General features: G+C 41.2%; 1 protein-coding gene across 1 annotated transcript in view; it reads left to right on the forward strand.

Moving 5' to 3' along the window:
- The window catches only part of cadm1b (cell adhesion molecule 1b), a gene marked incomplete at both ends in the record, with an annotated part of 229,800 nt that overhangs the window by 190,678 nt on the left and 13,683 nt on the right, over positions 1-25,439 (forward strand). The window contains 3 exons of the mRNA XM_083886529.1: positions 1,186-1,344; positions 5,188-5,284; positions 6,669-6,841. Of these exons, the coding sequence (XP_083742655.1) occupies positions 1,186-1,344; positions 5,188-5,284; positions 6,669-6,841 (429 nt within the window). The remainder of the gene's footprint in view (positions 1-1,185; positions 1,345-5,187; positions 5,285-6,668; positions 6,842-25,439) is intronic.

The raw sequence follows: 25,439 nt of genomic DNA on the forward strand, positions 1-25,439 counted from the left end.
CTGTCCTCTGTCCTCTGTCCTGTGTCCTCTGTCCTCTGTCCTCTGTCCTGTGTCCTCTGTCCTGTGTCCTCTGTCCTCTGTCCTCTGTCCTGTGTCCTCTGTCCTCTGTCCTCTGTCCTCTGTCCTCTGTCCTCTGTCCTCTGTCTGGACACCAACGTCAGAGAGTCGTCAATTAAATGGAAATGTCATCTGTGATCTCTCGGCTTCTACGATTCATGTGCTCAAAACAGTGATGACTATTTGCTGCTGGATTTCTGATTTGTTTTATAGCCTAACTTTTCCATTCCATACCATACTCGTCTCTTCTCTCCTTTTCTCATCTCTTCTCTCCTTTTCTCATCTCTTTTCTCATCTTTTCTCATCTCTTCTCTCCTTTTCTCATCTATTCTCTCCTTTTCTCATCTCTTCTTTTCTTTTCTCATCTCTTCTCTCCTTTTCTCATCTTGTCTCATCTCTTCTCTCCTTTTCTCATCTTGTCTCATCTCTTCTCTCATCTTGTCTCATCTTTTCTATCATCTTGTTTCATCTCTTCTCTCCTTTTCTCATCTATTCTCTCCTTTTCTCATCTCTTCTCTCATCTTTTCTCATCTCTTCTCTCCTTTTCTCATCTCTTCTTTTCTTTTCTCATCTCTTCTCTCCTTTTCTCATCTCTTTTCTCATCTTTTCTCATCTCTTCTCTCCTTTTCTCATCTATTCTCTCCTTTTCTCATCTCTTCTTTCATCTTTTCTCATCTCTTCTCTCCTTTTCTCATCTCTTCTTTTCTTTTCTCATCTCTTCTCTCCTTTTCTCATCTTGTCTCATCTCTTCTCTCATCTTGTCTCATCTTTTCTATCATCTTGTTTCATCTCTTCTCTCCTTTTCTCATCTATTCTCTCCTTTTCTCATCTCTTCTCTCATCTTTTCTCATCTCTTCTCTCCTTTTCTCATCTCTTCTTTTCTTTTCTCATCTCTTCTCTCCTTTTCTCATCTCTTCTCATCTTGTCTTATCTCTTCTCTCCTTTTCTCATCTTGTCTCATCTCTTCTCTCCTTTTCTCATCTTGTCTCATCTCTTCTCTCCTTTTCTCATCTTGTCTCATCTCTTCTCTCCTTTTCTCATCTCTCACACACCATCTCACAATTAAAACGCGACAGAATTTGGTTAAATCAAAGACAATGAACCATTATTTCACCTTGACGATCGCAGGTGAGACGACGGTGGAGGAGACGTACGACAGGACGTTCATCGTCACCAGTCGAGTCAGATTCTCCGTCAGCAAAGAGGACGACGGTGCGCCGGTGGACTGTGTCATCGACCATCCGGCGGTGAAGGACCTGCTGGCTCAGAGACACCTGGAAGTGATGTGTGAGTGACTTTAATCTGTGGATTAACCTACGCAGACTCAAATTTACTGCATATCTGTGAGGCTGAGACGTCTGACGATATCGTAGGTTAAAAACAGACTTTTTTTCTATAATTAGTCAGCTGTCAACCTTCTCACAAACCAATATGGCGACCGCAAGACTGTTTTATTGGTATAGAACAGTAAAAATTCCAATTTAAAACAGTTTTAAACCAGTGCAGAGAAAACTGTAGAAGGTCACTGCAGTTAAAACAGGTTTAAGAGTCTAAAACAGTAAAAAGGACATCTGACTTTTAGTCATTTAACTGACCAACAGTTCGCTTCACAGGCTTCAAACTTGGCAGGTGACTCACTAGGATCACCAGTGTGTTCAGCGCCAACTTTGGTGTTGTTTGCTTAAGAAATGACAGAGATATGAGTATAAATGTGACGAAGGTATATCTCTAAACGAGCCACTTTCTCTCCATTTAATAAAACAGGAAGTTTACGTAGTTTAGTTTTAAGGAAGGAAGGAAGGTTAAGATAAGGTCAAAAGTTTAAATATTTGGGCATTTCCAATTTTTTTTTTCATCTTATTAGGTAAAACTTTTTACAACATTACAGTTTCCCAAAGATCTCTGCAAACACGTCCTAAATCTTTGACCTTTGACCTCATCCACACATCCCTGATGAATCACTGAACCGGAATGAACCGACCTCAAACTCGTGTTGAAGCCAGCGGAGATTCTTTTCTCCTGTTCTGTTTCCACACGCTGCATATTTAACATAAATGTGGTTCGGCTCGTTGAACTCACTCTGACCAGAGACGGAGACCAAGGCCGGAGTCTGAGCCTCTGTTTGAATTGTCTGTAAATAATGAAACTGCAGAGATGTAAAACAACAACAGAGGGAGCTATATAAACATAATAATACTTGGCCAAGTAAGAGGGCACTTGTTGTTCCGTGTCCAAATGGCGGCTAAATTCAAAATGGCCAACTTCCTGTTGGCGATCTTGTTCGGGCTCAGTATCTTGTGTCACGTATGAAGTTTCGAGGCGATCCGTCAATGTATGGCGAAGTTATAGGGCACTTCCTGTTTCGTGGCAAATTGTCAAAACTTTCACAGTTGGCCTTTTTTAATTTTTGGAACCTATCAATAACGTTTTGCCTTTCACGTTCCTTTGATGATTTACGTAGGTAGAGCGTAAATCAGCAAAAACGGATGCCGCAATTCAAAATGGCCCACTTCCTGTTGAGTTGAGGCCGTGGTCTCAATGGACTTTTTTGTTCGTCTTGGGCTCTAACAAGTTCCCACCAAGTTTTGTGAAATTCGGTCCAACTTAATTTCGGCTCGCTCCATCTATGTTTCACCTTAGGGGGTGCTATAGAGCCCTGGTGCAACACACGGGTCTGAGCACTATGAAAATATTGTGTTTTCGCCACACAGTGCCAAGTTTCCAGAGATTTTAGGAATCTGTGTAATAATAGGCCATTATTATAATTGGATCATAATCGTAGAGAATAACCATAAAACAATAGTGAGTAGAGCCTGGTATTCTGTAAGAAAGATGAGCAAAAAATACACAAAAAGATGAAGAAGACACAACAATTGTCATCAAAAGATAAGAAAGTGATCATAAAAATACAGAGAATGACCACAGAGCTGTCAAACATCAAGAGACGAGGACATAACCACCACAAAGATAAGTAAAATGTCCCAAAAAACCCACAAAATGACCACTGACTCCACAAAAACAACAACACATTTAAAGTGATAGACACAGAACTGCGACACAAAAAGACAGAAAGACAAAAACATCCACAAAGATGAGCCACAATGAGACACAGAACACTGAAGGACGTCACCAAATAATAATGAAGTGACCACAAAGCTCAGCAGTCAAGGACATAACAACCACAAAGAGACGCAAAAGAGGCACAAAACGATGAATAAGACACATAAAAACAACCCTCAAATAAGAGAAAATGACCATAAAGATACACAGAGATGTCAAATATCATCAGTCAAGGACATTACAACTCACAAAGAGAAGCAAAAGAGGCACAAAACGATGAATAAGGCACAAAAATAACCTATAAAGATGGAGAAGGAGATGTCAAATATCATCAGTCAAGTATGTTTTCACCACAAAAGACCAAAAAGAGACAGAAAGTGAAGAATGAGACGAGAAAATGACCGTCAAATGAAAAGAAAATGACCGTAACAATACATGGAGCTGTCAAATATCATCATGCAGCTCACAAAGATGAGCAAAAACAGACCAAAAAGAGACAGACAGAGACAAATGGGACACAAAATTTACCATCAAATAAAAGCAATTGACCAGGAAGACGTCAAATATCATCAGTCAAAGGACATATTTATATTGATTTTTACATTTCAACCACAAAAAATACCAAAAAAGAGGCACGAAACAATGAGTAAGACACAAAATGTCCACAAAGATACAGAGAGATGTCATGTTTATTTTACATTTCAAACCCAAGAAAAGACCAAAAAGAGGCAGAAAACGATGAATAATACACAAAATGACCATAAAGATACAGGGAAATGTCAAATATCATCAGACAAGGACATCACAGTTCACAAATATGACCAAAAAAGAGACAAAAATAGAAGAATGAGATACGAAATTGACCATAAAGATGTACAGAATGACCACAGACATGTTCACTATCATCAGACAAGGACATTATAACTCACAAAGTTGAGCAAAAAGAGACAAAAAATTACCATCGGATAAAGGAAATTGACCAGGAAGACGTCAAAAATCATCAGTCAAAGGACATTTTTTTATTTATTTTACATTTCAACACCAAAAAAAGACCAAAAAGAGGCACCAAACGATGAATAATACACAAAATGACCACAAAGATACAGGGAAATGTCTAATATCATCAGTCGAGGACATTACAGTTCACAAAGATGAGCATAAAGATACACAGAATGACCACAGACATGTTCACTATCATCAGTCAAGGATTATTTCAACCACAAAAAGTACCAAAAAGACACAAAAACCACTGTCAAATAAAAGAAAATGACCATAAAGATTCAGGGAGATGTCAAATATCATCAGTCAAAGTCACATCAACCACAAAGATGAGCAAAAAAGACCAAAAAGAGACGAATGAGACACGAAAATGACCATAAAGATGTACATAATGACCACGGACACGTTCACTATCATCAGTCAAAGGACATTTCAACCATGACGACGAGCAAAAAAGACAAATGAGACAGAAAATGATCACAAAGAGTCAGAAAATCACCGCTCGTGAATAAAAAACTGCAGGTTTTCAGTTTTCAACCACGGCAGCTTCTTTTCCACTGATATCAATGGATCAATACGTCCTGACGTTCTAATCCCATCAGTCACCTCAGAAGAGAACTTTTCTCTCTCTCTTCTCTTTCTCTCTCTGGTGTCAAATGTCAAATATTTAGGATTTCTCTCTCTTTTAAAAACATGTCATTGATCGTCGAGCGCCGACACAGTCTCTCTTACACTGTTCGCCATCAAAGAAAGGTTATGGTTCCCTGTTGTCGTCCGCGTAGAATATTAATTCTTTCTTTTTTCCGCAGGTAGACGACTGTTTTCTCTGACCTTTTCCAGGAAAAAGAGAAAGCTTGACTGGAATCGGGTGACATTTGGGTTAATCTTTGGCTGCCATTGATAAGAGCGAGGGGGGTGTGGGGGGGGGGGGTGTGTGGTGGTTTAGTCTGAACACACGGCGTCATCATTTCAACACTCAACTGTTAAACTTTAATAACAGAGCTGATTATTAGAGTGTGCGTAACTTTGCTACTTCGCCGCTCACATTTTCTTCTTCGTGGTTGTTTTCAGATAAACCAGAGGTGAAGATCGTGGTGACGTATCCTGAAGGTTTGACCAGAGAAGGTGACAATTTGGATTTGACGTGCATCGCTGAAGGAAAACCACAGTGAGTACAAACGCCGACGGATTAAAGAACTTTAAAACCAACAAATTAAATAACTTGCTGCCAAATCCGTTATACGTAATCTACGGTTTTGCCCATTTTGCGATATCTACGTCTTGAAAATTTGATAATTTTATGGGTAGATTCTTACCACAATTCAATGGGAACATACTCACGTGATCACCTACCCATGACAGAAAATTCAGATTGTTCCGTAAAAAACTGTTGACAGGAAGTTGCTAACAGTTGGTCAAACTTACGCCGATGATAACTTAACTTCTTTGGCGGAGATAATCTGATTTGTTAAGATGTCGCTGAGAAATGCGCATCTGAAATTGTTCGCTAGACACTTAATCTACAGTTTTGCTTTGAGTCAGAGATTTCTTGAAAATTTTGTGAAATCATCAGTGCTTAGATTCTCGGCAAAATTTAGTAGGAACATACTCCGGTGATCACCTACCTATGACTGAAAATCCAGATCGATGCGTCAAAAACTGTGGACAGGAAGTTGATGACAGTCGGTCAAACTTACACCGATGATAACTTAACTTCTTTGGTGGAGATAATCTGATTTGTTAAGATGTCGCTGAGAAATGCGCATCTGAAATTGTTCGCTAGACACGTAATCTACAGTTTTGCTTTGAGTCAGAGATTTCTTCTTCAGAATTTTGTGAAATCATCAGTGCTTAGATTCTCACCAAAATTCAATGGGAACATACTCAGGTGATCACCCACCCATGACCAAAAATTCAGATTGTTCTGTAAAAAACTGTGGACAGGAAGTTGCTAACAGTTGGTCAAACTTACGCCGATGATAACATGATCACCTCGATGGAGGTAAATCTGGAGATAATCTGATTTGTTAAGATGTCGCTGAGATAAACACATCTGATCTTCTTCAAGGAGACGTAACCATGTTACAGTTGAATCCGTAATCCATCATTTTGTTCAAATCCATTGAGGTTTGACAGACGTTTTGAAACACAGATTTCTTGAAAATGTGCTTTTTGTGACATCATCAGTAGGTAGATTCTTGTTCTCGGAACATACTCGGGTGATCACCTACCCATCGCAAAAGAACTCAGTTTGATGCTCAGGAAGTTGCTAACACATGGTCAATGTTAAATTCAAATTGCCGCCAAATCTGTGTCACGTAATCTCATCAGTTTTGTTGAAGTCAGGGATTTCTTGAAAATGTTATACTCTTTTGTGACATCATCGGTGCGTAGATTCTCACCAAAATTCAATGGGAACATGGTCGGGTGATCACCTACACATGACAGAAAATCCAGATTGATGCGTCAAAAACCGTGGACAGGAAGTTGCTAACAGTCGGTCAAACTTACGCAGATGATAACAGAACGTCTTTGTGTGTGTGTGTGTCCAGTCCTCACCAGATAAACTGGCTCAGAGTGGACGAGGACGTTCCGCCTCACGCCGTGGTCACCGGCGCCGACCTCTACATCGAGAACCTCAACAAGTCGTACAACGGCACGTATCGATGCGTCGCGTTCAACACGGTGGGCGAGGCCTACGACGACTACACCCTCCATGTGTACGGTAGGTGACCTGCTGCTCCACCTGACCTTTGACCTTTCCTCCAGTGTTTCCTTAAAAACGATTTAAAGGTGACATAGAGTGGTCCTGTTGCACATATATGTTAGTTATGGAGGTCTACTTACATATATTAACTTGTTTTTATGGTCAAAAACCTCCTAGTTGCTGTAAACGAGCCGATAGAAATCTGTCTTTTCTGACGGTGTTTTTCTGCTGCGAGATGTCAGAGTGAACTTTCACCCCCAGAAGACAGAGTCTTGTGATTGGCCAGTGCTATCCAGCACATCCGTTCTCAGAAGCGCAGCGCCCCCCTCTGGAACGGCGGATGCACTGCTCCTCATTATCAAAACATTGTTTTAACAGTGTTTAAAAATAGCTTCTTCACGACTCCCCGCCGCAGTCCCTTTGACGACCTTTGACCCGGAGTCAGAAGACACTGTCGCTCGTGAAACACCTCCACAACGGACGTTATTCTTCTTCTGCGGTTCAATGTACGCAACCGGATGTGCCCGGACTAGTGCCCGGAGCAGGAGGATCTGCTGTTCAGGAGAACCGCTGTTTACGTAACTATTACGGGATTTTCAGAGATCTCGTTGAGCCCCGAGATTACAATAAAACACAACGTTCTCAGCAGTGGCTGAACTGTTTGTTACGAACCGTCAGGGCTTCGTAAACAAGGTAATGACGCAGATACACACCAAAAAAACAGCGTTAATAGGAACTTCCGGTCCAGTTCCGCTTTAAGCCCCGCCCCAAACTGGAGGATCCCATCTTCCGGTTTTAGGCCGATTTAAACAGATTATCTCGCAAAATAACCCTGTGGTGTGAGGGATTAACATACGGATCTTTAACAATATCTTTAAATTAGTGCTGTCAGTTACGGCGTCAACCCATTTTGACGCCGTAAATTGTTTTATCTCGCGATTAACGCTCTTTTAACGATGCGCGAGCCGGACAAAGAGTAGTCGGCTCGCGTAAGGAAAGAGCAAATGTTCCGTTTTGAGCGGACGGCGAGCGCCGTGCGCTTCTCCGCTAGCTCCTTCAACTCGGATTAGCTTGTTGCGGCGACAACGCGTTAAACCACGGGACTTCGTCTGCGTTAAAGAACGTCTCTTTATTCACAGAACTGCGGGCTGATACAGAGACCCTGTTATTATTGTGCGGCTCTATCACAGTGAGAGGAAGAACTCAAAATATGCAGAGTGACGGTGATATTCACCTGCGTCTCGCTAATGTAAACACACGGAACATATTACTTTTCATACATTTAGAATAGATAAAAATGTGCGATTAATTGCGATTAATCGCGAGTTAAAGGTGAAGTAAGTAGTTTATAGTGCCATCTAGAGGAGAGGCTGAAATTTACAACAAAGAACTGCTCCTCTGCTCACCCCCTCCCTTCCCTGAGCGCTACGGTGTCCTCAGCAGGTCAAATGTCGTCCTCGTCGTCTTTCTCCGTGTCAGCAGATGAGGTTCGTGAGGCGAGGGAGAGGGCGGAGCTACCGCGGCCGTAGCAGACGAAGCGGAGAGAGAGGAGGCGGGACTTCAGCTACAAGTAAAGAGACGCTTGTTTTGTTCTCTCGCGTTTGTCCTTACAGGCTCCGGTAGAAACATGGCGTCTCTCTGCTAACAGTGGCTATGCAACCGCGGCCCGCGACCGTGTTATTTTACATGACTTTTTGAAACACTATGAAAATGAAACAAAAACTATTATACAGCGACTAGACAATGCAGGAGCACATAATATGTATAAAAAAGTGGATTTTGGGTTATATAAACCCATAAATACTACATAGTGTCCCTTTAACTATGACATTAATGCGATTAATCGCGATTAAATATTTTAATCGTTTGACAGCACTGGTTTAAATCCATTTGATCTGTGAATTTCAGCACATTGGATTTGATTAAAAGTCTTATTTTGTTCGCTCATATTTATTGCTGTTTTCTGTAAAACAGATATATTTGATAATCTTATATTTGTGATGCACGTGTTGGTGAAGTAAACCTCAGAAAATACTTTCGATTTGTTCTGAACAGTAATATTTTGTGCACGCTTCCCTCTTTATATACGCAATATCTGACTGAACGCGGTTTCCGTGACTTTCTGTCATCCATGATGATCCCAACAATCTCTTTTCAACATTAAATAACATTAATAACAGTGTTTCCACCGTCTTCATCCTTTGTTCGGTTGCAATGAACCATAAAAATGTGTTTGATTCCAATTTCAAAAAACACATTATTTCCATCAGAGAGTGAGTTTCGGACGCTTCGTGTGAACAAAACACAATAATTCCGCTTTTATGAAAGTTGTTAAAAAATCCGTTTCGCCGAGAGAGAGAAGGTTAAATGTCACCGTCAGTCTTTTTACGGCAGAATTCCGCCGCCCGTGCTGCCGACACATAAAAGATTTACGCACTTCACTGCCGCCGACAGTCGCACAGGCAGAGGATTGTGTTTCGCCCGCAAAGGATTTAAACGTGCAATAAACAGATTCACACGGATACAGACGTGTGTGTGAATGTCAGCCGTTTATTGAGAAGGAAAACGGGAAGTTTGATCACAGACGCTGACAAATCCACAGCCGCTCTGAGAGTTATTATACGGTGAAGAGATGAAATGCCAGCGCTTTGTGATGAGTTTGAGAGAAAAGTGACTCTTGACTTTGTACGAACGTTAGAAACACCAGAAATGTGGCTGATGTTTATGTTTTTGAAGAAATACTTTTAGTGAAAAGAGTGAAAATATGAGTGACTTTAAGACGCTGGTGTGATTTAAACTGCAAAGACCTTTAGACCAATTTATCTGATATCATTTTATCACGGTTTATTTGTTATATTGTTACTTTTCTACAGTAACTATACAGTGTTGCACGTGTTACAGTAATATATGACTGTTGCAAAATACACATTACTCACATGTGTTACTTTATTGACTGGGAACTGGGAACATTGTGGGGGTTTTATCAAATGTTGATGTTTGTCCCCCACTAGCGACAGGAAATGGACATGTGTGACACTGTGATGTCACTTTAAACCTCACATTTGGCGAGAAAACCCTTTAAGACGAAAATAAAGGAAACTTTTTTCGTCACTGTTTTCTGTGGCAACAATAAATTATAATTTCCCCTTTTTAGCGTTTTTGACGTTTTGCCCTCACTGGCGAAAAGAAATGAGTAGTTTCGTACTTTGATTTGCTCCTCCCACCAGGATCATCAGATAAACCTAAAATTTGGTTTGGAATAGCCTTGAGACCACGATAATGCTATATTGTGAACATTGTGGGTCGGTATTGAGTTGTGTTGCCGTGGCAACGTGTCAAATTGTGATGTTTCCCCCCTCGTTTCCACAGGAAATTACATGTTTTACACTTTGACTTGCTCCTCCCACCAGGATTATCAGATAAATTCAAAATTTGGTAAGAATGGCCTTAGTATGTAGATGATGTCATGGTGTGAAGATTGTGGGCTTTTGTCAAACAGTGTTGCCGTGGCAACATGGCAGATTTTGATGTTTTGCCCCGATTGGTAAAAAGAAATGACTAGTTTTTATGCTTTGATTTGCTCCTCCCACCAGGATTATCAGATAAACCTAGAATTTGGTGAGAAGAGCCTTGAGACCATGATAATGCTATGTTGCGAAAATTGTGGGTTGTTGTTAAATTGTGTCAAAATTTGATGTTTTATCCCGACTGGCGAGAGAAAATGTCTCTCTTCACACTTTGATGTGTCACCTCCAATGAGGTTGATGAGATAAACCTTAACTTTGGTGAGGACAACCTTAAGATAATGAAGATGTTATATTGTGAAAATTGTGAGTTTTTGTCAAACAGTGTTGCCGTAGCGAATTTTGAAGTTTTGCCATGGAACAGGACATTTGTTGGGAGTAAATTAAATCCACTAGCAGCAAGCTAGCTGGTAGTTTACACATTTCTAGTATTTTTTTTTTGTCAACTATGGCAACTAGTGATTTTTTTTTTTTACTTATCTTTTTTCTTTTAAACATTAAATGTTTTGAGTAAAATACTAGCTGCCAGGAATCTAGTACTTCTTTAGTAAATCTTTAGTAAACTATGTTAGCAAGTAGTTTACACAGTTTTAGTAAACTATGCTAGCTAGTTGGTTTGTAGTTTGCACATTTTTAGCGTCCAGACTTCCCACAAAGCCAGTACCGCACGTTTATTTTCATTATTTCTTTGCTTTTTTTGACATCATTGTTATTATGATGATTATTGTATCATTGAGTCATTATTCAAGAGATTGAATATTGAACTGTAATCCTGAAAGAGCAGGATTATAGATGCAGACGCGTATCATCACATCCCCACGCAGACATTATTCTGCCGAAAGCAAAAACTATTCGACCGAAAACCCACGACGAAGCCAGAGGAGTCTCTGACCAGAGCGCTGAATATGATTATTCAGCTTAATTCTCTGTGATAAAGGGCTTCGCTGCTGTTGACACACGTTGAAGTGGGTGGAATTTTAATGTGATGTGCAGTCGAACAGTAAAGGGCAACAGAGGGACCATCTTCCCCCAGAATTAGACTTTTAATGTCACGCTCTTTTAACGTCTTCTTCTTCTTCGTCTTTTACCTTGAAGCTGCTGTGAGTGACGTCGTCGTTTGGCGAACTTGGAACAAATGTTCTCTCTAAAAATCAACATTTGGAACAAAAATAGCACAGATACTTAGATAAGTAACTGCAAATGATTCTAAACTATAATTCCTGATGCTGTTGCCTGTGACTCTACATATTTACTCTACCGTTCAAAAGTTTGGGCTCACTTAAATATAAATTTAAGGAAAATCACTTTTTTTATTTAATTGAATATAACATTAAACGAATCAGAAATACACTCTATACATTGTTAATGTGGTAAACGACTATTCTAGCTGCAAACGTCTGGTTTTTAATGGAATATGTACATACACTCTTAGAAATAAGTGTTCCAAAAGGGTTCTTCTACAAGGGCTGAGGTTCTACCTGGAACCATTTGCTTCTGAAAGAACCTTTTCCCGGAAAAAAACGGTTTTTCAAGGGTTCTTGGCGACACTAATGGTTCCAGTAAGAACCATTTTATCCAGAGAACCCTTTAAAACCCCTTTCCTGAATAAAGGGTTTTAAAAGGGTTCTCCTATGAGGACAATCCGAAGAACCTTATATGGTTCTACTTAGCACTTTTGTTTCCAAGAGTGTAAGCGTACAGACGCCCATTTCCAGTGTTCTAATGGTACATTGTGTTTGCTAAAGGCGTTAGAAGGCTATTGGATGATTAGAAAACCCTTGTGTTTTTGAAGACAGCTCTGTCAAAGTGCATTTCCTGGATTTCAAAAATTCATTAAAATTATTCCTTAAGAGGTTTGCAAATATTTTCAACAGATCCTTGTTCAGGGTGATGCCGACTATTATGATGGTAGATTTCAAGTCATTCCGAGATACTTTTTGTTTTTTTGAGACTAAACTCAGCTCACTGTCAAAGTGCATCAGGGCAAATAGATCATTTCCTGAATTTAAAAAATTCATAAAAATTATTCCTTAAGAGATTTGCAAATATTTTCAACAGGTCCTTGTTCAGGGCGATGCCGACTATTATGATGGTAAATTTCAAGTCATTCCGAAATGATGTTAGCACAGCTGTAAACAGATTTTCTGGTTATTATTTTGAATAAAAATCATTATTTCTAATCTTGTCAAAGTCAAAGACTATATTTTCTATTCATTTTGCAGATCTTTTGCTGAATAAAAGTGTGAATTTAAATGGAAAACAAAACATTGTACAGGTGAGCCCAAATCTTTGAACGTTAGAGTATATGTTGTCAGAAAACGTTGAATCTCAATTTGTAACAGGGGTTAAAATCATCTTCAGGCTTCATGGAGGATGATGAGGAGGGTAAAATAAATGTTCAGCAGGTGAAGCCATTGTTGGTGAATTTAGTTGTTTGGTTGTTGTTTTTTTCTCTTTTCTCCTCGGAGCGTTCACTCCCTGCTGTTCAGAGGGGAGTTTTTTTTATTTCACCCCCGAGTTTTCAATTTGTTTCCAGGCAACACACGAGGAACAAAGAGGAAATGTCTGTTCTGTACTGTGTTCTGACACTCTGGGGCTGATATTCTCAGAAAACTCAAAGATGCATTAAAATAGATAAAAATGACAAGACTAGTGTAACATATGTCTCATACATCCACCAAAACTCTCTTTAAATCCATAGAAACCTGCATTTATATCAAAGATAACGGCCAATTTCATTCAGTTCAGTTGCCTTTTTGAAAAACCTTTGTGCGAATTCTACGTTTAACGTCGGGTTTGACTTTGAAAAATCACCGTAAATATTACGATTTTAAGTCTCATAAATGTTCATCTGCTCTCAGTAAAACGACACAAGCTGCTGCTGCAAATGTTTCACAATAAAAGCCTTGTTTTTTTGATGAGAATCACATGAGAATCTGATGAGAATCACATGATTGTGGAGTTTTAAAGCTGCTGGGGATAATGCTTGTGATTGTGATGGAGCAGATGTTATGCTGATGATACTGTTTTGTTTACATGCGCTCGTTTAAATAAGCAAATGTCCAGACATTTTGAGTCTTAGGTGTTATAGTGAGTCCACGTAGTAAGTAGATATGTATGGAATCCTCATCTAAGGCCGTGTTTCTCCCAAACGTTTTATATTTAGACTCATGTTTTAAATATTAATCATTACATCAGCAAATTTGTGACTCATTTAAAGCCAATTTTTGAATCCGTATATGAATCATTTACAAGAAATGTCTTCAAACCCTAATTTTGTGCATGTTATTTTAAAACAGACGCAGAAATCTTAAGTTAAAGCGGAACTAGACCGGAAGTTGTTTTTTTGGTGTGTATCTGCGTCATTACCTTGTTTACGAAGCCCTGAAGGTTCTAAACAAACAGTTCAGCCACTGTTGAGAACGTTGTGTTTTATTGTAATCTCGGGGCTCAGCGAGATCTCTGAAAATCCCGTAATAGTTATGTAAGCAGCGGTTCTCCTGAACAGCAGATCCTCCTGCTCCGGGCACTAGTCCGGGCACATCCGGTTGCGTACGTTGAATCGCAGAAGAAGAATAACATCCGTTGTGGAGGTGTTTCACGAGCAACAGTGTCTTCTGACTCTGGGTCTGACTCCGGGTCAAAGGTCGTCAAAGGGACTGAGGTGGGGAGTCGTGAAGAAGCTATTTTTAAACACTGTTAAAACAATGTTTTGATAATGAGGAGCAGTGCATCCACCGTTCCAGAGGGGGGAGCTGCGCTTCTGAGAACAGATGTGCTGGATAGTACTGGCCAATCACAAGACTCTGTCTTCTGGGGGTGAAAGTTCACTCTGAAATCTCGCAGCAGAAAAACAGCGTCAGAAAAGAGGATTTCTATCGGCTCGTTTACAGCAACTAGGAGGTTTTTGACCATAAAAACAAGTTAATGTATGTAAGTAGACCTCCATAACTGACATATATGTGCAACAGGACCACTCTATGTGACCTTGTAAGGTTGGAACGTTTGTTTGGAGAACCAAAAACAAACCTCCCGCGACCCTTGTGTCTTTGGGAATCACTGCTCAAAGGGAGCGATGCATTTTTGCAGAAAAACTTGAAATTATTTTGCCAATTTTGTGCCAAGAAACGCCAGAAAAAGCACTTTTTTTCCCCCTAACCTGGGGCTGAATTCCTACACCTGAAAACTTAAAAACAATTTAAGAAACGTGTTCTTGTAGCAGGAAGAAAAATAACCCTGTGGTATTTTTTGACTCTCGTCTCGTAAACGCTTCAAACTCAGCAGGAACTCGTGAATCCAAATTCTCTCCGGCGTGAAACGTTCACAGCTTCTGTGTTTTTGGCCGACGTCCGCGTTCGCGTTCACGCCGCTCTGTGCCTGGTTATGATAACCATCACCGTTTTTGTATCTGCTGCTGCTCTCGTTTGCTTCACGTAACACTTAAATGAATGAATGAATGAGTGGAAAAAGGCAAAGCGAGCAGAGAAACGCTCTCTCCGGTCCAGGAAGCACCTGGAAATCTCTGTGTAATCAGTGTTGTTGCCTTCAATTAGTGAGCCACTCTGCACGTATTTAACCAGTTTCCATTAATCACGTTTCCTCCACGACTGCTGCTCGCTGTAACGAGACACGGGAGGTTGGTAAAAAGGTTGCTCATAACGCCGTATAATTATGTCCGTGACTCCCACTCCTCTTTTTCTGCAGGATTTAACGCCAGACAAAATCAGGTTGTGCTCCGTACGAGGGTTTGTTGTCCCAGACTAATCACACCTTCATTAGTGAGTGTTTGTGCCGAGTTTGGGTCTTTGAACTGTGACCTATTTTCTTCTGTTACTGTTACTGTGTGTACTGTTGTAATCTAAGTACAAATACTGAAGTACAACATTCACATATCTGTACTTTTACTCCACTACATTTCCTCTAACTCTCTTTGTTACTATCAAACACAATCAGAAGAAGAAGTGTTGGTATTATGGTCTGTATTTATATAGTTTTCACTCATTCACACGCTGCAACATGGTCTGAAGTGTCTTTGCTCATGGACACATAGACGACAGCAGAGCTAGGAAATTAACCCACAACCTTCCACTTGAAGGCAACTCACTCACTCACTCATTCACTCACTCACTCACTCACTCATTCACTCACTCACTCACTCACTCATTCACTCACTCACTCACTCATTCACTCACTCACATTCACACGCTGCAACATGAGGTTAAGTGTCTTGCTCATGACAACTCACTCACTCATTCACTCACCAACTTACACTCACTCACACTCACTCATTCACACTCTCTCATTCACTCACTCACACACACACTCACTCACTCACTCACTCACTCACTTACTGACACACTCACTCATTCACTCACACTCTCACTCACTCACTCACTCACTCACTCACTTACAGACTCACTCACATTCACTCACTCACTTTCACTCACTCACTCATTCACTAACTAACTTTCACTCACTCACTTTCACTCACTCACTTTCACACTCACTCACTCACTTTCACACTCACTCACTCACTTTCACTCACTCACTCACTCACTCACTCAAACTCTCACTCACTCACACTCACTCACTTTCACTCACTCACTCATTCACTCACTCACTTTCACTCACTCACTTTCACACACACTCACTCACTTTCACTCACTCACTCATTCACTCACTCACTTTCACTCACTCACTTTCACACTCACTCACTCACTTTCACTCACTCACTCAAACTCTCACTCACTCACTCACTCACTTACTTACACTCACTCACTCACTCACACTTTCACTCACTCACACACCCACTCACTTTCACCCTCACTCACTCACTCAAACTCTCCCTCACTCACTCACTTACACTCACTCACTCACTTTCACTCACTCACTCACTCACTTACACTCACTCACTCACTTTCACTCACTCACTCACTCACTTTCACTCACAGACTCACTCACATACACTAACTTACTTTCACTCACTCACTTTGACTCACTCACTCACACTCTCATTCACTCACTCACTTTGACTCACTCACTCACTCACTCATATTCACACGCTGCAACATGTGGTTAAGTGTCTTTGCTCAAGGACACATAGATGAGCAGAGCCAGGAATTGAACCCTCAACCTTCCAGTTAAAGACAACTCGCTCTACCACTGAGCATTTTACAGTAAATGTCATAAACTTTAGGACTTTTACTAGTAATATTATAAAAAAGTAATTTTCTGGTCTTTTACTTGTACTTTTACTCAAGAATCACTTAAAGGTACTTTAAAAAAAAAAACAGACTGTGTGTTTGTCAACAAAGAAAAATCACCATTTTCCATATTTGGACCTTATTTTGAATAAGTAACTCAGGATCCGACTTCTGGTCGCTGTTGTTTCCTTTACTTCACTTTGTTTTCTTAACAACGTCGTAAAAACGCTCGTAATCACCACTAACAAATGTTCCATCAGTGTAATATCACAGAGACGACATGAGGAAGTGGCCTCATATAACGCTTTTACGAGGAGAGTTTTAATTATTTTCTGCTCTCGCTCGTTGAATGAATGAATGAATGAATGAAATGAAATGAAATGAAATAATGGATTAATAAAAGTAGGACACAACACAACCTAACCTGGTTTTAATCACACGACTATATCAACGGTTCTTTACGCCAGCTCGCTAATGCTAACTACATTTGTACATAATTAGCCGCTGCGGTTTTAGCTGCAGCTGCTGACGTCGGCCTTGAAAGTGTTTTTTCACGACGTCGACACTTCTCTGGTGGTGGACGATCTTCTGAAGGTTTATTTTTTTTAACAAATTCAAACATAAGAGACGCTTCAGTGGCTTCTTCAAATGTAAGGTTTTCAGCCACAGTGTCAGGGTTCAGGTCCAAGCGCTTCAAGAGCTTCTTGAAGACCCTGTTCTGGTAGCGCTCGGTAGGTCATTCCACCAGCGTGGAACTTGCTTCATGGGTCTGCTCCCACCGAAAAGGCTTATGTCACGTGGTGGTGCCGACGCCCTCGCACAAGACAGTCCAGAACCTTTTCGTGTCCTACCGAGCGCTACCAGAACATGGTCCTCAAGAAGCTTTTGAAAACCCAGCTCTTCCAAGAGCATCTTCTGTCCTAGCTCTTACCTTTTACCCCCTCCTTCTGCACCTGGATCCACCTCGGGTTCTCTGACGATTTTAACCCCCAGTCGACTGTTCCCATCTAGTGGACTTCTTTCGAAGACCTCTTCTATGTAGCTTATTCCTCTTTGTGGCTTTGGATAAAAGGGTAAAATGCTAAATTGACCCCTTCCACTCTTAGAAATAAGGGTTCCAAAAGGGTCCTAGGGCTAAGGACTAAAGCCCAGTTATACTCCTGCGTAAAGTGCTCTGCGTAGGTTACGCAGAGCACTTTACGTCGTCTCCAACTGCACAAAATATTTTTTTAGTGTCCGTCACTCCGTCAAGGGACAACGTAGACGGCAAGAGCTGCGATTGGTCCTCAGGACAGCACGAGATATCACTGCCCTGTGCCGGCTCACAGTGAGCACCGAGCGTCCACAGAGGCGGAGCTGATCACCGCCGACAACGTCGCTGCCAAACTATAAATACGTTATATCTTAACACACACAGCACATGTTTAGACTCTAAATGGCCAATTTCTCGCCTCTAATTATCTTAAAACTGCGTTCCGTGACACAGAAAAGTGAGAAACGGCCACTGTTTCAACAACAACAGTCTTTCTCTCTCGGACGCCATTGCTCACTGTAGCCAGAAGCACAACAACCTTGCGCAGCGACCCCTACTGATCGGGCGGGAAATTGCAGCGCGTAGCCGTCTACAACGCAGAAGTATGAAGGCTCGAGGCGTCTCCGTGGTTACACAGTCGGATAATGCATTACGCAGTCGGAGAAGTATAATGTGGCCTTAAGGTTCTACCTGGAACCATTTGCTTCTGAAAAACCCTTTCCCGAAGAAAGGGTTTTTCAAGGGTTCTTGGTAACACTAATGGTTCCAGTAAGAACCATTTTGATCAAGAGAACCCTTTAAAACCCCTTTTCCTGAATAAAGGGTAGAGCCAAAAGGGGTTCTGATGCTGAAGAACCTTACATGGTTCTACTTAGCACTTTTATTTCTAAGAGTGTAGTTACCGGTCCCAAGTCCAGACGAATGGGCGTGTTGCGTCAGGTAGAGTAGGTCTTTCTCAATCCTGGTCTTGGGGGCCCACACTGCCTTCCATGTTTTAGATGTTTCCCGGATCCAACGCACTAGATTCAAACGGTCAGATCATCAACGAGCGCTACAGAGCTGTGATGACGACCGATTTATTTGAATCAGGTGTTTTGGAGCAGGGGAAACATCGAAAACATTGAGGGCAGTGTGGGTCCCCAGGACCAGGAGTGATGAACCCCGTTGGTAGAACATCTGGTGTAAAAATCTCTGCTATATCAAGTGTGCAGATCTTCAAAAGAACGGTTTGATACTCAGTATTGGTCAAAATTCAGTAGATGGGATAGTGGAAAAAGCAAAACACGGAACCTGATCCAGTCACACGGACACTCGGCTGAACCTGGACTCAAACTGTTGGTCGTCTTGCTGTGAAGCAACAATTCTAGTCACTATTTCCTGATGAACGTTTGCTCCGGAGTAATAATGATGTCATTCAAATACCGTTCACCCTCCGTCTCTCGCCGCCTCCTGCTCCCAGTGCTCGTCCGTCGCGCTCATTCGTCCCATTTCGAAAAGACGGACGACCTTTTCCGCTCGACGACAGCTCAGACAGGTGCGAGGACGACGTAAATCCACGTCAAATCAGCTCCCATTGTTGTGTCCCCGCTGAACGGCTGAGGAACGGCGTGCGACGTTGTCGAGATGTGTTCACAGACAGAGACTGACGCTGTTCCCTCTCAAAGACGACCTGCTGCTGTAATGCCGACGGTATTATCTGTTGGACAGGAGGAACAATGCTGCTTTTCACCGCCGCCGCCGCAGTTCGGCCACAGTTCGCAGTTTCTGACCTATGAATCTGCCAAAGGTACAAGAAGTCAAAGAATCGCGAGCCGGCGGAGATTTGAGCGTTCGTTATCGCCGGGGTTTGACACGCTGCGAGCAGACGTTCCTCACGGGTCCAACTGTTCTTCACACTGACTTTTATTCAACGTGGAACAGAGATGAATGATACGATACGTGGTTTTAGTCCTGGACTGGTCAAAATCACCGGAAATGTTCAATATGATCCATAATCCCTTCATATCACGTTAATATGTGACTAATATTTAGGTATATTTGGGGCTTCGACCTGATTTATTAGATATATTTAGATTTAAGTTAGGCTGTTTGTCTCTTTTTAGAGGATTGTGACAATACACTGTATTTAAATAAAACAGAATACAGTCATCTCCGTGTTCTAGCAGCTCAGAATACTCACTTTACATACCATACAGAGCTGGTATCTAGGTCTCACATGCATGAGGCCTAGATGCGTTAGCTAGCATTAGCAGCAGTGATAGCTTGTATGATTCAAAGCTGAGCTCAATCTCAGCCCTACAGATCCAACAGCATTGCTTTTCTAGAACGTATTAGCAGTTTCTACCAAAGCAGCAATGTGACTTTAGCTTCAAGCTACCTAGGCTAACCGCTACCACCCTTGTCCTCTCTTTCACTGAACCTTGCGCATGAGCCAACCCTGATTCACTGGAAAATGCACACATTTCTGTGTGACCTGCTAAGCTCAGTCATTTCTTATTTGATATTCTCATCGTCCACATTAAGAAGGTCACATCCAGGTTCAGCTGAAGTCCAAAAACATCCAGATTAGCTTTACTGGACTCTCTCTAAATTGTGGGTGTTGACCCCGTGATGGACTGATGACCTCTCCAGGGTACGAACCCCCACCTGTCCCGCTGTTTCAGACAATAAAGTGGCAGAAAATGAATGAAAAACATCATAAATAGAGCAGGTCTCATGCACATGAGGCCTAGATGCGTTAGCTAGCATTAGCAGCATTGCTAGCTTGTATGAATCCAAGCTCAAACTCAGCCCTGCAGATCACCCGGGTTGCTTTTTCAGAACCTATTAGCAGTTTCTACCACTGCAGCAATTTTACTTTAGCTTCAAGCTACTTAGGCTAACCGCTACCACCAATGTCCGCTCTTTCACTGATTTGCTAGCAGCCGATTCACTGGAAAATGCACACATTCTCTACTTCTGTGTGACCTGCTAAGCTCAGTCATGTTTTTATTTGATATTCTCATCGTTCACATTAAAAAACATCCAGATTAGCTTTACTGGACTCTCTCTAAATTGTGGGTGTTGACCCCGCGATGGACCGATGACCTCTCCAGGGTACGAACCCCCACCTGCCCCCCTGTGTCAGACGATAAATCGGCAGAAAATGAATGAAAAACATCATAAATAGAGCGGCAGAATAACAGGCAGGTTAAAGCGAGCAGAGATAAACAATTTCTCCCACACTGTTTCTCTTTATGGTTAAATTTCCTCACATCAAATCCCTCACTGGTACAAACGGCTCTCTGAAAACACGGCCTCATATTTCAGAACTCATAACGCTGAAGCCCAGAGTCATCCAGGCTGGAAATTGCCCGCGGAGAATTCTTGTTCGGCTGGATATTATATATGTGCCACATCCGACGCCGGCCCTTTGTGAAGACCCTCTTTCCCTGAATGGCCAATTTCGCTCTCCTCGACGCTGACATTTGGGCTATCAGACCGCCTTCAGTCACAGGGAGAGACATCCATCCCACCCCCACTTCTTCAAATACAGTCTCCCCCCACCCCAAATACCCCGATACCGCCGCCGCCAACCACCATCAATGCCAACAGCGCCGCACACCGGCGGCAACATTATGCTGTCCTTGATGTTTTATCATTAGTTTGGGAGTGTGTGGTCCCCCACTGCTTTCTTCTGATGGAGTGCAGACAGTAACGGCTCAGCGACGGCCAGATAATTTCCCCTGCTGTGACTCTCCCGCAGCAAGAGGTTGTGCTATCTCTGCTCTGCAGCGGCGGCGGCGGCGGCGCACAGATACGGCCCTGACGAGGAGGCGCTCAGAGCTCCTTAGTGGCGTGGCGTCGCACACCTGAATTGACCTCCATTTCGTCCGTCTGACTGTTTTCGTTTGATGGTGAGGGACGAGTCCAATCAGCGCAGTGCCGGAGCTCCGCTGTGCTGCAGCGAGGGGGACGGGGGGGGGGGGGGGGCAACAAGATGGTTTGATATTAATTATTGAGAGACAGGGTGGAAAATAGAAAATGCATCCTGTCCTGATTGGCAGACATTAATTAAAAAGTACATCAAAGCTGCTTTAACGAACGTCAATAAGTTCAAATGATGCTAATTCGGTATCTCAGGCTAGCAATTGTTAGCCATCGGTAACAACACTCTGCAAATACAGCATTATAGCCTGTAAACAACAATATGTTTCCCTTTGTTTAATATTTAATAAAGTATCTTTTTTACAAAACATATTATGAATTAATTTTTCAGCTTTTGCGAAAACGACGCGTCGGGCAAACCAACGGTGAGATTCTCCGACTGACGTCAAGTACTTGTCAGTGTATTATTTGTGTGTGTGGACACTTTTTGGAGTGTGTGAGACCTGGATGTGAAACTCGCCAAGCTAACACCCAAGCTAGCTAACGCCCAAGTTGTGTGCATTAGCTAGCATTAGCCGCAGTGATAGCTGGTATGATTCAAAGCTCAAACTCGGCCATACAGACATCCAGGGTTGCTTTTTCAGAACCTGTTAGCTTAGTTTCTCCCACTGTAGCAATGTGACTTTAGCTTCAAGCTACTTAGGCTAACCGATACCACCCTTGTCCTCTCTTTCACTGCTTTGCTAGCACGTGAACCGACCCCTGATTCACTGTTTGTTTGTGTTAGCCGCTCACTGTTTACCACAGCTTCCTGATTGTCCCGTCCTCTTTGCTAGGTGATGTTAGCTGGACGATATCAACTTCACTATATCAATATCAATATCACTTTTATTAATACTTTTACTTTTATTTCTAAAACTTAAGTACATTTTCTATCAGAAAATTTTTCTGGTCAGTCGTCATGGAAACGCGTCGTGCGCTAACGTTGACGCCGTTAAACGCCGTTAACGTTTGACAGCACTATTTACGACGTTTACTTTTAGTTACAGTATGTAAAATATAGCATGAAAAAACTCAAAAGTGTTAAGTTTGTCCCTTGTGGGCTACTGTAAAAACATAACGGTCCTAAATCTCCTGCCTCCTGATATATATATATTTCGAAAAACAAAAGTTAATTCTGGGGTTATGAATGCTATGATTCTTTGTACAGGAATTAATTAATTCATTAAATATTACAAATTAAAGCGTGAATATTTTATCTTTTCAATAATTTTTTTTGGCAAATGACAAATAATTTTACACACTGGACCTTTAAGTAATTATTATAACAAAGGTAACATAACTTTCTGGTAACGTACACCACAGCAGCTTAAAAGAACACGTGCACATTTTTGATTTATTTTTAAATAGTTAGAGCTTCACGTCTTCAATGACCTCTGTCTGTTCCTTCACTTCTTGTCCTCCCTTATTTCTTATATATGTTCTTTATTTATTTTTTTTGTTTACTCTTTTTTCGTCTAGATGCTCCCACTACTATCCCCACACCCACCACCAACCCAGTCAACACGCAAGGTACTGTATGTCCTCACTACTGTCCCTCTCAGCAACCCTCTGTCTCTCTGAGTGTGTGTGTGTGTGTGTGTGTGTGTGCAGAGGCAGTTCTAGAGTCTGTAGGGGCCCTAAGCAAAAATTCACAGGGGGCCCTTCCTTCCAACCAGTGCTCATCACCATTATGTTTTAAATAATCTGACACCAACGAAAAATGAAGGGCTGAAATATGTGCCACCAGAAACTGAATTTGAATCATAAATATTTGAATTTGAACTGCTAAACTTTAATAATTGCATTAAAAAAACTGAATTTGAATCACATAATTTGAATTTGTATTGTTTAATTTGAATTATTGCATTGAAAAACTGAATCTGAATAGTATCATTTGAAATTGAAATTTTCAAATTCAACACTCCATATCTCTTCGCATTCAATTCTCAAAATTCAGATTCAGTTCTCAAAATTCGCGCTCGATTGTTCTTCCATCATCCTTGAATTACCCGGATGTCTGTCACAGTAATTTGAATCTGAATTTTGAGAACTGAATCTGAATTTTGAGAAATGAATCTGAATTTTGAGAACTGAATCTGAAGAGATATTTAAAAAAATTCTATTTCAAATTATTTTTTTCAGATTCAGTTTTTCAATGCAATAATTAAAATTAAACAATACAAATTCAAATTATGTGATTCAAATTTAGTTTTTTTTTAATGCAATTATTCAAGTTTAGCAATTCAAATTCAAATATAAACGATTCAAATTCAGTTTCTGGTGGCACATGTTTCAGCCCATAAAAAACCTTGTCATTTAAAAAGTATGTGAAAATATAAATGTAAAGAGCAATAAAATACTGTAAAAAGCTTTTAAAAAACAATATAAACTTAGTAAAAAAATAAATAAATTTCACTGTAAAGAACCCACATTATAAAACAATATAAATATATAGAACAATAAAATACTTTAAATAACATATAGAAAAAAACATGTATAAACTGAGTAAAAAAAGATATGCATTACACTGTAAATAATCCTCTTCATTTTCCAACTTGCAGAACGATAACTTCACACAGGTTAAAGTGAGGTGGGGCCCCTTTAGGGGGGGGGTTTCCTACTGAGATGTCATTGCAAATCGCCCATTGTTGTTTAAGGGGGACGGGGAGGCGGCTGCTCACTGCACATTTCAGTAAAAACAGCCCTCAGGCTCCGGGTGTCGGGGGGGCCCCCTATCGGCTCGGGGTCCCCAAGTAGTTGCCTGCCCTTGCCTGTTCACAAACTGCGCCTCTGTGCGTGCACGCCGCACACTCTGTGGTCGACCGAGCTTCGATCTGATAGCGCCGCTGACGGGTGACATAGAGGACGGGCGACGCGCGGCGCGGCCGTCACAAACACCTGTCACGGACCTTCTTTTTTTTTCCGCTCCCTGTCACATGTTTGATCTGACGCCGCGACGCTACGCTACGCTATCTTATCAGCATCTGCAGCCGTATCTCCACTGGCCCATCCATCATAGTATCATAATGCCCTTTTGCATCTGGCCTCCTGCTCCTCCTCCTCCTCCTCCTCCTCCTCCTCCTCCTCCTCCTCCTCCTCCTCCTCCTCCTCCTCCTCCTCCCCAACAAATACAAGTCACATTCTGTCCTTGCGAGGCCAAAAAACATCAATAACTCCTCTCTATGAGACATAAAAAAAATAAATCAAAGGCAGTTAATTTGGCCCGTTTCTAGCCGAGTAACCTTTTGGCTTCACTGTTTTACACTTTGTTTTCATCGCCGTTGCTCAAAATTTCTCTTTTAATATTAATCGTTTTCTTTTCTTTCTTTTTTTAAATCACTATTATGTGTAAAAAGCAGCGGCGCTAAGGCTACACAGAGCAGATGGCTGAGCAACCTTGGGAGTTGACATTTGGATATGCCAGAACGTGACATTTTAATACAAAAAAAACTAGCCTTAAAGAATAGATCGCTTTATCAATAGCTGCTTTAGAGATACGGCAAATTCCGGCGCCTTTGTTGTGGCCGCGCTGCGATTCAAGCCGTCATCGTTACCCGAAAAAAAAAGAAAAAAGGGGGAAATCGACGCGAGGCCACAGCGACGGCTTCAATAATAACTGTAATGAGTTAAAGTGTCAGTGACACAAATATGAGCGTAGATTTAGAAAAATAACACTCGTTATATAAATGTGCTAAACAAGAAAAACAGGTTTCGTCTTTTTCACCTTTTCCAAGGTCAAAATCAGGCACTTTTCAAGGACATTTACATATTTATACAAATATATTTTTTTACAAAAATGATTGTCATTTTTCCATGACAATAAAAAGAGATTGTTGTCCGTTTGTAAAGTAGCGTAAAAAAGTGTAAAAAAAAGTTTTTAACGTTAACTTTTTACACATTTACACCAATATTTGTTAACTGAAATATTAAATGTTGCACCTAAGTGT

This window comes from Microchirus variegatus, assembly GCF_963457635.1.
Source record: "Microchirus variegatus genome assembly, chromosome: 3".
In the NCBI taxonomy this organism is placed as follows: domain Eukaryota; kingdom Metazoa; phylum Chordata; class Actinopteri; order Pleuronectiformes; family Soleidae; genus Microchirus; species Microchirus variegatus.